The sequence below is a fragment of the Monodon monoceros genome, unplaced genomic scaffold (genome assembly GCF_005190385.1).
Source record: "Monodon monoceros isolate NGI ecotype Baffin Bay Population unplaced genomic scaffold, NGI_Narwhal_1 Super_Scaffold_13, whole genome shotgun sequence".
NCBI classification, from domain to species: Eukaryota; Metazoa; Chordata; class Mammalia; order Artiodactyla; family Monodontidae; genus Monodon; species Monodon monoceros.
The window spans coordinates 76,284,804-76,298,252 of NW_021703769.1; the positions used below are offsets into that span (position 1 = coordinate 76,284,804).

At 52.3% G+C, this 13,449-nt stretch overlaps 2 protein-coding genes across 2 annotated transcripts in view; both read left to right on the forward strand.

Annotated features, from left to right (window-relative positions):
* Window positions 1–13,449, forward strand: part of CASTOR2 (cytosolic arginine sensor for mTORC1 subunit 2) — a 53,362-nt gene that overhangs the window by 14,575 nt on the left and 25,338 nt on the right. The gene's annotated exons all lie outside the window — the stretch shown is intronic.
* Window positions 4,639–5,141, forward strand: LOC114894860 (40S ribosomal protein S26-like). The gene has a single exon (XM_029221957.1). The coding sequence runs from the start codon at window positions 4,667–4,669 to the stop codon at window positions 5,138–5,140; it is 474 nt and encodes a 157-aa protein (XP_029077790.1). The 5' UTR covers window positions 4,639–4,666; the 3' UTR covers window position 5,141.

Below are 13,449 nucleotides of genomic sequence, written 5' to 3' on the forward strand. Positions count from 1 at the left end.
GTGTGTATATATATGTGTGTGTGTGTGTATGCAAATACGCATATGTAGTATTTTCTCTCTCTCTCTTTTTTTTTTTTTTTTTTTTTAACATAAATTGGTATTAAACCATGCTCACTATTCCCATTCTGCACCGTGGTATTCTTCAGCTGAAGTTCGTCTTAGTGGTGATTCACATCCTTCATTTTAACTGTTGCACAGTTTCCCAAGGACCAGGTGACCATCATATCTTTAAACTTACTCCGCAGGTGGACCTTTGTTCCCAACCTTTTTTGTCAGTATTTACAATTAATGCCATAACGTGTAACTTGGGGCACAGGCCTTATTTTTCATGCGTGAGAATATGCCTACAGGCAAATGCCTAGAAGCAGAACCCGGGGTCAGAGCACGTGTGTTGGAAAAGTCCTCACGTAGTGCCTGCGGAAAGGGGTTCCCATTGACATCCCTGTCTGGGGGTCCTGGGCCTGCTTCCCACCACCTCACCACCCAGCGTGTCATCAGATAGCCTGGTAGGTAAAGGACCTCTCTATGTCACCTTCCATTCTGGGGGTGCGTGTTTAGGCACATACATGCCAGCCCTGAGGCATTTGCTTGTCTTCTTGTTTGGGGCCCTCTGTCACCGTTCATCTTATTTCCCCCAGCCAGCTCACAGGCCCCCAGTGGGCTGTGGCAGGTCTTAAGCCTTTCACCTCCAGAGCACCCAGCCTCTAGTCGGCCCACCATAGTTAAAGCCCTGATTTTATTTGCTCTCATATCAGGGTATTTGCCCATCTCTGTGGCCAGCTCCCCCGCTGTCCCCCTCCATGTGCAGGTGAAGACATCTGTCTGCAAGGCCCTGGGGCCCAGGTAGCCACACCCACATTCAAGCATCCCCAGTGTGCCCAGCCCTTGAAGCTGAGTCCGCACCTCCAGGGGCTGCCCCCTCACAGGTCCAGAGCTCTCTCACCTCCACAAATGTTGGAATCTGGCCCAGGTCCCAGCACCCCCAGGCCTTTCCACCTTCCTGCCAGATTTAGCTGATGGGGAGGCTCCAGGCTCTGGGAGCAGCTGGGCCTGAGCAGTGTCCTCCCTGGGGCTTCACAGCTGTCCCAGAGGTAAAGTGTGCCAGACCCCATAAAGATACCCACCCACCCCAGGGCGGTGGGTAGGCAGCTTCTGGCCCCTGTTGCCCTCAGAGAGCTCTGGAAGAGCCTTCTTGCCGCTGCCAAAGATGCAGCAAGAAGCTCACCCCCCTCCTGTGCAGGTGGAGGATGCTAGCATCACAGAGGCCCAGGCCTACCTGCTTACCAGTCACACGTAGCATGTTCTGCCCACTTAACTCACGGCCTTTGGTGGAGTGTTAGCCTTTCCAGTCCTCAGTTTCTTCATCTGCAAAATGGGGTGATAACGCTGACTTGGCCAGCTCATCAGAAATTCCTTTTAACATCGTTATGTTCTGATTACTTGAACGCCACTGTCTCCCTTACTTTCTCTCCCTCCACGACTTTGGCAAATTGGATGTGGCCCTGGGATATAGGCCACAGCCAAGTGAGAATTTTAATAAAAGTGAAATATTTGGCCCAGAGCCCATGGAAGGCCCTTGGGGCCTGGCCCTTCTCATTGTGGGGCAGGGCCACTAGACTGTCATTGAGCTGCTTAGAGAGGTAATGACAGGTACAAACCCAGCAAAAGAAAACGCTGCATCCCCCAGGAGAGGTTGGGTAGTAAGGAGCTGACAGTGGGTGCCTGTGTTGATTTTCGGCCCATCCTGACTCTGGGAACTTGGTGCCACCATCAGCCAGGAGTGCAGGACAACGCGACAGCTTGGGCCGGGGCTTCCTTTGCAGGCATGTCTCAGCCATAGCTGGACCCCCAGGCCAGGCGCACTTTGGAAGCAGCAGGGGCTGACGACCCCTGTCCAGTAAGTAAGCATAGCTCTGCTGCTGACTGAGCCTGCCCCAGCCTGGGACAGCTAGGGAGAGTAGACCGACCAGAGGGTTCTTTGCCCCAGGGCAGGTAGGTGCAGGGCTGGAGGCTGGCCACAAAGGGGTCCCCTCCAGCCCTCTCCTGCCCCAGCCTAAGGTCTGGGACAGCACCATTTGGGTGTTAGCGCTGCCCTCCCTGGTGGAGAATGTTAGCACACTGAATAGCTAGTTCTCGGCCACTCTGGGCTGGACCCAGCCTGACATCTTTAGTTCAGCTCTTTTATTTCATGGGTTTGGAACTGAGTCCATAAAGGAGAGGACTTGCCAAGGCACGTGGTGGTCACACTGATTCCCCCAGGTGCAGACAGGCCCTGGGGAGCTAGGCTGCGGCTCAGCTCAGAGCCCCTTCCCTTCAGCTTGGGAACCATTCTGTACCGTTTCTCATGGGCTTATGTTCATTGCAGCCCTTTTCCCATCATCTCTGGTCATTTGTCCAGTTGTTTCACAAGTCTCTTCTCAGTAGCCGGCAGTGTCTTTAAGGGTATTGTGGACTGAATGTTTGTGTCCCCCCAAAACTCATATGCTAAAGCCCTAACCCCTAGTGGGAATGTATTTGGAGATGGGCCTTTAGGAAGTAATTAAAATTAAAAGAGGTCATAACGGTGGGGCCCTGATCCAATAGGATTAGTGTCCTTAGGAGAAGAGGCACCAGAGAGCTCGCTTGCTTTCTCCCCACATGTGCACAGAAGGAAGGCCAGGCAAGGATGCATCCTTCATCAAGCCAGGAGGGAGCCCTCTCCAGAAACGCTGCCAGCACTCCGTTCTACTTCCATCCTCCAGAACTGTGAGAAAATAAACTTCTGTTGCTTAAGGCCCCCAGTGCTTTGTTCTGGCAGCCCTGGCTGTTGTTGCCCTATGTGTCCCCCATGCCACCCTAGCCCTCCTGGACTGCTGAGATTGAGGACCAGTGGAAAGAGCCCCGACAAGACTGTCCCAAAGCCTCAGTGAGCCCATCTTGGTAATGGGAGGGTGAAGAGAGAGGCAGGTAGGTCAGGTACTCGTGGGCACAATAGCAATTTTCCTGCCCTTTCTCCCTGGCTCAAGGTTGAGCTCATTAAAAGAACTAAGTGTCGGGAATTCCGTGGTGGTCCAGTGGTTAGGACTGTGCACTATCACCAGGTTCGATCCCTGGTCTGGGAACTAAGATCCTGCAAGCCGTGCAGTGTAACCAAAAAAAAAAACCAAAAACAAACAAAAAAAAGAGCTAAATGTCAGTGCTAAACATTTTACCCCCTGAGCTAAGTGAACAACCGGGGGGCTTTTCCTGGGGGAAAGTAGTGGTAAACTCGAGACCCCGCCTCATGCCAGCAGCTAGTCCTTCACTCTTGAGGACCTCAGTGAGGTTCCGGACATCATGGAGACAGAGATGGAATCTGGACCTGGAATGGTCCCAGGGCCTGTGGCTTGGGGGGTTAACCGCAGCCAAATGACCTGGAGCTGCAGGCCACGGAGGCGACATGGACATTGTTTCAGGTGGAGGCTGCTTGCTATTGAATGAGCGATGGGTAGAAAAGTCCTAGAACTGTACTGTCCAAGTCGGTAGCCTCTAGTTCACATTTAATTAATATGAACTCTAGCTAAGTTCATATTAATTAAAATCAAGTAAGATTTTTTTAAAAATTCAATTCTTTAGCCACACTAGCCTCATTTCATAGCACTCAGTAGCCACACGTGGCTGGTGGCTAACCCAACTGGACAACGCAGGTGTAGACCATTTTCATCATTCCAGGAAGCTCTCCTGGATAGCACTGTTCTAGGTTTGTTTGGACTCAGTAGAGAGAATGCCAGGTTCATTTCAACGATGGCTGTCCTGACTTAGGGTTGGGCGGAGTGGGGTCACACCTGGCTGTATGTGCCACCCTTTGCAGGCAGATGCTGGGGGTACACCCCGTGGGCTCCTGGTCAAAGCAGTCGGGTATGCTGTAGTGGGATATGGTTGAACCTAGGCTGGCCTGGCCAGCAGGAATTGGCTCCATCTGGGGATTTCAGGGCTCCTTTCTGACATCCCAGCTGCCCCCACACTTAGATCTGCTTCAGCTTTCTGCTCCAGCGCCACCACCTCCCGGGTGCCCTCCCTGAGCCCCAGACCCCCAGCACTCCCCCGCTTGCCCTTCTTTGCTTATTCCCTGCATCCACCCCGCTTATGTAAACACATCATCACGTCTGCATCCCTAGCTAGTGCAGCGCTGGGCCCATGGAACTGCGGTGGACAGGGCAGCGGCTTGGCAAAGCTGGAGCCACAGTCCTTCCGACGTAGGCCCTGTGTTCTGACTCTGGGAGTGACAAGGCGCCAGCCCAAAGCGCGGGGAGACGCAGGGCATGCCCAGGGTCACCCAGCTTGCTAGGAGTCGAGGCTGAACAGGCCCAGCTGGAGGTGCTGAAGCCCAGTTGGAGCAGGGAGCAGCTGAGATGCCCAGGTCAGCGTCCAGAGCCGGCAGATGGTCACAGGCCATCTTCTGCTCCACCTGGTTTACATTTCGCTTAACCTACTCCTGACCCCACCTCAGAGGCAGCCCAGTGAGCTCTAAGGGGTCCCAGGGGCCGTTAGCTCGGGACCCCGCCACCTTACTCCAGGCACCGATCCCATGAGTGGTCAGACACACAGACACCCCTTCATCCAGGAAATTGACTGCCCCTAAATCCCAAGACATTTGAGAACTTCAGGGGGACTAGGAAGGGAAAAATGGGGAATCTGTAGGCCAGACATGTTTTCTTTGGCCCACGCGGTGTGTTTTTTGAAAAGTACACCAACATTTAGCTCTCTCCTCCTCGCCTCCAAGATGACCAAGAAAAGAAGGAATAATGGTCGTGCCAAGAAGGGCCGCGGCCTCATGCAGCCTATTCGCTGCGCCAGCTGTGCCCGACACATGCCCGAGGATGAGGCCATTAAGAAGTTCGTCATTCGGAACATCGTAGAGGCCGCAGCTGTCAGGGACATTTCCGAAGCGAGGGTTTTCTATGCCTATGTGCTTCCCAAGCTGTGTGTGAACCTGCATTACTGCGTGAGTTGTGCCGTTCACCGCAAGGTAGTCAGGAGTCATTCTCGGGAAGCCCGGAAGGACCGAACACCTCCACCCCGATTTAGGCCTGCGGGTGCTGCCCCACAACCTCCGCCAAAGCCCATGGAAGGAGCTAAGTCCTTAAAGACTGAAGAATACTATCCCCTGGAAAGAAAATAAAGTGGAAATTATACTTAAAAAAAAAAAAATAGGGACTTCCCTGGTGGCGCAGTGGTTAAGAATCCGCCTGCCAATGCAGGGGACACGGTTCAAGCCCTGGTCCGGGAAGATCCCACATGCCGCGGAGCAGCTAAGCCCGTGTGCCACAACTACTGAGCCTGTGCTCTAGAGCCCGTGAGCCACAACTACTGAGCCCACGTGGCACAACTACTGAAGCCCGCGCGCCTAGAGCCTGTGCTCCGCAACAAGAGAAGCCACCACAGTGAGAAGCCTGCGCACCGCAACGAAGAGTAGCTCCCGCTCACTGCAAGTAGAGAAAGCCTGCGCGCAGCAACGAAGACCTGATGCAGCCCAAAATAAATTTAAAAAGTACACCAACATTTAAATATTGAGAGAGATCACCAAAATCTGGATTTCCAGCTTTTCTGGAAAAATTGGAAGATCTTGCAACCCAGGGCCCACGTTTAACAGTACATCGGAGCTGAGTGGCAGCTGCCCCTCTTTGGTAGGAAAGGAGCTGCCACACCCCCGCCAGGCAGCCTCAGTCCCTTCCATACCCTGGTGTCCCCCACCGCCCCACCTCCACTGAGACCAGGTACCAGGCCCATTTGTCATCGTGCTGTTACTGGCCTGTTTCTTGGGTACAGAAAAATATGTCTCTGCTATTCTGCCCCAAAAGTGCTAGGAAGAAAAAGAGGCTGAGAGGGCCATGGGCTTCTTGGCACAAGTGAAGAATGTTCCTGGGTATGGAATATGCAAAGCGTGTCTGACCCCTGGTTCTCTTCACCTGAGTATCTTGCACACCTTTGAGCTGTAACCCCCTGTTAAGGCATTCCCAAGCTCTTCCTTGATGTCCTCCTCCCATCCTCCGTCCACCCCCTTTGGTTTCTTGTCCCTGAAACCCCTGCAGAAACACATGTGCGTCTGTGTCCGACTCCCTATCTTGGGGGGCTCGGCTGACACTGCTGACTTGGTAAAGATGGTAGCAGCTGAGCAGACCTCCTCTTGGGGCTCCTGACCGTCCTCCCAGGCTCCCAGCTGGAGGGACACAGGGGCCAGGCGTCTGATATGGCCAGGCTCACGGGCTTCGGTTTCTGGGTCCTGCATCCCCTGGGTGGCCCCCCGGTGGTCCACGGTGAATGGAGTATGAAGCCAGCTCCCCCCACCTAAGAGAAGATGGGACTCAAGCAGATACAGAGAGGCAGGTGCAGAGATAGAGCAGCGAGATTGCCAGTGAGATGCGGGAACTGCTCTCCATGCAGCCAAAGTGACCTGCTTAAGACACAGACCCTCAAACATTTCAAAGCCTTCTTTTTCCTTTTTTTTAATGGACCTCAGGTGCACAGAATGCAATTACTCATGATCCTTGTTCTGTGACATACTTATCGATCCTAGCTTTCAAGTTACGTTTGTTTATTGTTTGAATAAGAATACCCCCCACTGCGACCATGACATGATGGTAACTGCTGTCCACCCACACTTATCTTTCCCTTGACTTTTACAAACAGTTTTGTCCTGTGTATACACCTGACAAGGGTATCTGACTGTGTGTTTTCTGGGGCTTGCTTTTTTCCACTCAACGACATATTACAAAGTATAGATGATATTCCATGTTTCCCTGGCTGTACACAATTGGACCGCAGCGCCGTAGAATATTTCTCTTCCGCGAGTTAGGGGTCTTTCCTTCTGGGGTCTGCTGCGTATGCTGCTTCCCCTGCCTGGATCTCATCCTCTCTGAGCCCTTCCCAGACACTCCATCCAAAGGAAACCCTCACAGCTGCTCTGTTTTTAAAAAAAAAAAAAAAAAAAAAAACCCTCCTTGGGGACTTCCCCAGCAGTCCAGTGGTTAAGACTCAGAGCTTCCAATGCAGGGGGCGCAGGTTCGATCCCTGGTTGGGGAACTAAGATCCCACATGCCTCGGGGTGCGGCCAAAAAGTTTAAAAAAATTTTTTTTCTTTTTAAATAAATAAATAAAACGCTTCCTTGTTCCACAGCCCTTCCCGCAGTCAAACTATGGTGATGCTTTGTGTGCTTGTTTTTGCCTGGCCCCATGTCAGCGGGGTCCTTCCCCATCTCAGCAGATGCTTGACTGCCGGTGCTCTAGGACCCACCCCGTGGAGAGGGTGGGACTCAGGCGCGCCTGGGTGGGAGTTCTTGGGGGCAAACCTGAGCTGCTTTTGTGGAATTACGGGAATTTGGGGCAGAGGAAGCCAGCCAGGAAATCTTTTTTTTTTAATAGGATGTTTATAGCAGCTTTATTCATAATAGCCAAAAACTGGAAACAACCAAATGTCATCAACAAGAGAAGGGATAAGTTAAACTATATTATAATACATTATAAATATATATAAACATACACATATATTCAGCAATAAAAGTGGCTACAAAACGACATAAAGTAAAAGAGATGAATCTCAAAAACAATACACTGAACAAAAGAAGCCAGACACCAAGATAGTACACACCGTATGATCTCACGGCTGTGAGGCACACAAGCCGGCAAATGATCTATGATGATAGAAACTGGCACAGGGGTTGCCTCTGGGTGGTCTTAGGGACCCACAGGCAAGGGACAGAAGGCTTTCTGCAGTGATGGGAATGTTCAATATCTTTTTTTTTTTAATTGGAGTATAGTTGATTTACAATGTCGTGTTAGTTTCAGGTGTACAGCAAAGTGAATCAGTTATACATATATCCACTCTTTTTTTTTTTTTTAGGTTCTTTTCCCATATAGGCCATTACAGCGTATTGAGTAGAGTTCCCTGTACTATACAGTAGGCCCTTATTATCTATTTTATATATAGTAGGGTGTATGTCATTCCCAATGTCCCAGTTTTTCCCTCTTGATTGGGGTGGTGGCTACAATTGTCAAAATTCGTCTAACGGTACACCTAAAATCTGCACATTTCATTATGGTAAATTATGCCATAGTTCAGAAAAAGGCTTTGAGAAAAAAAAAAATTACCTGTACGAAACTATGCTCCAAGCCCAGGTTGACCTCATTAAAAACATTTGTCGCCTAAAGCGATGAGTGCCATTGAGGAGCTGCTCGGCCCTGGCCCAGTGAGGGGGGGGGGTGTCACCAAGGGGACTTTTTTTTTTTTGGCAACACCACGTGGCATGTGGGATCTTAGTTCCCTGATCAGGGATTGAACCTGTGCCCCCTGCAGTGGAAGCGTGGAGTCTTAACCACTGGACCTCCAGGGAAGTCCCAAAAGGGATGTTTTAGAGTCCTTTTCCCCATCCCTCTTCAGGCCACCCCCTCACTGCCCCTGCCCCCTCAAACCTTTGTTCTGAGGACCGTAGAGGTACACCCTGGCACGTGAGCCATGTAGAAAGGCAAGAACTTGAACCTTTGGCCTCCACCCAGCCTGCCCTCTGGGATCTTTCTTCTCTGGTAGTGAAGTAGCAGCCACGTGGGGCGTGCACAGATCTTATGCGTGTGGCTCTGTGAATTCCCACAGACTGACCACACCTGGGGAACCAGTTCCCAGGAAAAACCCATAGAAAACGTTCCCAGGATCCTGGAAGTCTCCCCAGTACCCACTTCTGGTCACCACTCCCCTCTCCTGCCCTCTCACCTGACTTCTGTCGCCTCTGTGTGATTCTGCCCATTTTCGAAGCATTGTTGGTGCCCAAACTGGGACAGTCCAGGCAAACCAACAGGTCGTTCCCATCCATCACCTCCCTGCTGGCATTGTGGTGAACGGGTACTATTGGAACCAGCTTAAACCCACGGCCCTGGGTCCTGACATTCGGGGAGCAGTGGTGCTTCTGATTTAGGGAGCAGTGTGCTCCACGGGGTGTAACAGGTGTTCTCCGTCTTGTCTCGGAGAGCCCAGAAGTGCCATCCCCACAGCGGCCTGGGGGAGTCTGCAGGCATAAAGATAGCAGAGCGGGGTATGAGGCAGCCCCAGGAGCAGCAAGCAGGGGCTCCTTAAAGGGACACTGCCTTGCAGCTAGGCCCCCGCCCAGGGTGGTCCCCCCCCCAGCACTTGGTGGCGGATGTGCCATGCTCAAGCCCCTGGTTAGGCAGCTTGCCAGCGACCTCTCCCAGCCAGGAAGGCCCAGGCACCCGGCAAGGGAGGCTGGCCCCCTGCCACTCTGGTTTTCCAACTTCAGCTGTGCACCCACCCTCAGCAGGCCCCCTCGGGACTTTTCAGGGTTCACCAGGTGAGTGCAATGTGTAGCGAAGGTTGAGAACCAGTGCTTCAAGCAAACAGCTGGGGTTTATGCAGCGTTTTAGCCCGTAAGCCCTGTTCTCACTGTGCGAAGAGGTGATGATCCTACTGGGCTCCTTTCCTGCCATTTTCCCAGCTGGAGCAAATATCCCTGTGTCTCTGAAGGGCAGAATTAAGACTAGCTGGGTATCGGTTATTAAAGAGGCCACATTGATAGAGCTTTCTAGAAATAAGCTACCCCAGGATGGAATGAATTGCTGCGCAAAGGAGTGAGCTCCCCTCCCCAGAGGTATGCAAATAGAGGCTCGGTCTCCTGGATCCCCTTACCAAAGGAGGCAACACACAGTGGCCTTCCCAGCCTGATTCTGTACCTCCCTGTGCTCCATCTTCCTGTCTGAGTGATTCCAGGAAGATCCCTCCCCCCGTCCATTGCAGTTTTAATGGGGAACTTGTGGTAAATGATTCCACCAATTAAACCAACCCTCGCAAATCTCTTCCCTCTGCTAATTTATCTGGTTTGTAAATCTGAAATCTCAGCGTGGATCTGCTGGACAAGTTTACCTGGAAATGGCCCTCCTCCTCTCCCCGCTCTGTCTCCCCCTCCCCCTCCCGGCTTAAGGTCCGCAGGGCTCTGAGCGGCCCGGGCTCCTTGCCCAGGATGCCCAGGAGAGGCCCCTGTGAGGGCCTCGCTCTGCTGGGTTCGGAATCCGAGAGTAAACAGATCAAGTGTCAGCCAGGCTGCCCATAACAGGCAGCCACAGCCATTGAAAATGAGAACTGTTCTCTGAGATGACTCAGCCTTCGGCCCCAGGGTCAGGGCAGCCCCAGGCCCTGGCTCTGCCCTGGTGGTCGGCTGTCGACCACGCCCAAGGGGAACAGCAGTGGGTTTTGAGAGTCGACTGGGGTGTGATTCCGTTTTGTCCCATCAGGATGAGGGCACGCGCAGCAGCCTTGGTTGTCTGGCGGGTCATTGTCTTCAGTTTCCTTATCTGTGAAATGGGCATCAACACTTCCTGTCTCAGTGGGCGGATGTGAGACATGAGTCTGAGACCAGTCCAGCCGGCATAGGCAGAGAAGTGCGAGTCTGAGGCTTGGGGAGAAAGCCTGGGCCACAGGGGCTGGGACCCTGGGAGGGAGAGAATTGGCAGAGAGGGTGTAATGAGAGAAGAGCACTGGGGAGGCTTGGAAGAGAAGACACTGCAGGAAGCAAAAGGAGAGTGTCGATACTGGAAGACCCTGCTGTGGTCGGTATAAGTGTCCAGGCTGAGGCCTTGGCCCACCATGTAAGGTCCAGCCAAAAGGTCCAAGGACAGGAGGGTGTGAGGGAAGAGGCCATCAGCTTTGGCTGGTGGAGGCCACTGGTGAGCTGAGGAGGATCCATTGGAGGGTTGAGTCAGGCCAGCGGCAGTGGCTGGAGGACTGGTGGTGGCGGAGGGAAGAAGGTGATGGGCACGAGGGAGCCTTTTTTTAGGACGGAGGAAACTTGAGCCTGTTTGTCACCAAGACAGGGAAGCCAAGTATGAGATTCCTGAGGGAGAGGCGCCAGTGGGAACAGAGGCTTAAAGATAGGTTGCCACAGTGGTACCGTTTTTCTGAGGCCAGAGAAAGGGGATGAGATGGATGGAAAGGCAGAGATGTTTTGAGAGGGCGGCCTAAGTCTTAGGAACTTGGAAATGCAGGTTGGAGTGCAGAGCGTGGGCATGGGGAGACGGGGGAGACGGGGGAGACGGAGGGTTGAGCTGCTCCCGAGAGGGGTGGAGGGACAAGATCCAGGCCCTGGGGGATTTCCAAGCTGGAGGTCGGTGCTGATGCGGGGCCATCTAAGGATGGGGTCGGCCAAGGGGCCCACCCAGGACACCCTGCCCCCGAGCCAGCAGCAGACGGTACAGAATTGGAGGGGCCACAGGAGCTGAGAGAGGCGCAGAGTGACCTGGGAGCTGAGGCATCTCAGAGTTGCCAGGCAACAGGATGGCAACTCCATCCAGGCAGTACCTCAGTGTGGGTCCAAAGTCTTATAATGGCGAATCTTCTAGGGACTGTTGGTTCCCAATTAATAGTGTCAGGAGCTTGGATGGGGCGGGGCTGGGGGGACGAGGACCACAGATTGCTTTAGGGTCGGGTCTTTTGATTATTGTTTTCAGCCTGCTGACCGAACATCCTTGGAGGGTGTGTGTGTGTGTGTGTGTGTCTCTGTGTGTGTCTGTGTGTGTGTGTGTGTGTGTCTCCTCAGCTGCAGTATGAGGAACAGGGGAGGTTGAATAAGCTTCCAGTTCCAGAGAAAACCAGGGGAACATGAGGGCCATTATCCGAACTGAAAGGAAAGAAAGAAACCAGTGCTGTTGGATCAGCCGTTGGTGCCTGGTGCTTTTATCTACAGAGGGATGCCGACCTCGAACCCTGGCCCCGTGATCGGTGGGGTTATCCCCCTGTTTATGAGAGAGGACACAGGCTCAGGGGCTGCGTAAATGTCTAAGGCCACCAGGGCTTACCAAAGGGGAAAGGTGAGGGGGAGGGATAAATTGGGAGTGTGCAATTAACATATACACACTTATATATACAAAACCAACAGGGATCTGCTGTACAGCACAGAGAGCTATACTCAATATCTTGTAATAACCTAGAAGGGAAGAGAAGGTAAAAAAAAGAATATATACATATATAGATGTATAACTGAATCACTTTGCTGCACACCTGAAACTAACACAACGTTGTAAATCAACTATACTCCAATATAAAATTTATTTTTAAGTTTTTAAATGAAAAAAATAAGACCATCGGGGCTGGTGCTGTAACTGAGACCCAGAGCATTAGCCCTTTACACACAGCACCATCAGACTATTAAGTAGAGACTGGACTGCGGGGACCAAGCTGGGGATCGAATATACATCTCGTGAGCCCAAGTGAGCCCCCAAATCACTGACCAGCCAAGACCAAAGAGAATGACCCAAATGGGAGTGAGTTGTAGCCCTGGGACCAGTCCTGTCCGTTCATCCTAGGACTCTAGGCTGACTCTGGCTCCTGGACCCTTCTCAGGCCACCTCCTCTGGGTAGCCCTTTAACTGCAGCGTTTCCTGCACCTTTTTACAGCCTAGCAGCCTACCCTGGCTCCTGTTCTGTGGCTGTGTCCCTTCTGCCAGACCCCAGTCCCAGTCACCTGCAGCCCCTCATCCTTGCACCAGTGACCTCAGCTCAGGTTCATAACCCTCACCCATCGTGTGTCTTTGCACGGCTCACCTTTATGCATTTAACTAACTAGCTAATGTCAATAGTGTAGTCAGCACATGCAAAGCCAGAGCAAAAGCAGGATGGAGACAATACCCTCCATGTAAGCAGAGGCCTCCCCCACCTGTCCCCAACCCCAGGTAGTGTGTACTTTATTCCCCGGCTTCCTTATGTAGTAACATGGCAACTCCGTGGAGTCTTAAAGGTGTTGGGTTTTGTTGTTGTTGTTGTCGTTGTTTCGTCATAGCTGCTTTTAACTGTAAAAAGAATACCATGCTGGACATAACAGCTGGGGACTTATTTTTCCGTCTACTATTGTATTGCTGAGACTCATTCGGAGTTTTGCAAGTCCCTGTAGAGTGTTCATTTTGACTGTTGGGTAATATTCTTCTTCTGTCTTCATTTTCCTCCTCATCCAGTGATGGGAATCTGGGTTGCAGCCAGGTGTTTGTTACCAAGGACGGGCTGTTACCAATTCTCTCGTCTGTGTCTCCGGTTACCCATGTTTAAGACAGTGGATAGCTTCCAGGGGAAGAGCTGAGTCATAGGGAATATACCACAGGCCACACCTGCGCCCGGGCTGCCCCCCACCTTAGAGACCACACAGCACAGTGGTCCCAAGGTCATAACTGCCTTAACCTAACTGAGCATCAGCTTTCCCGTCTATGAAATGGCAATCATTAATTACACTCCATGTTCATTCAGTTAACACAGATGACGCACAGACCCTCTTTCCTGTTCAAGGCATGGGGGATCTGGATGAGATAGACTCAGCTGTCTCCCAGGAGCAGGTATCTCACCAGCAGAGATAGACCAGGAAGGGAAGCATCTCAGCACCTCAGTGGATGTGATCATTCGCTGGGGAGGTGATGGGCAGGTGAGGGTGAGCGTGCGCTGGGACAGGG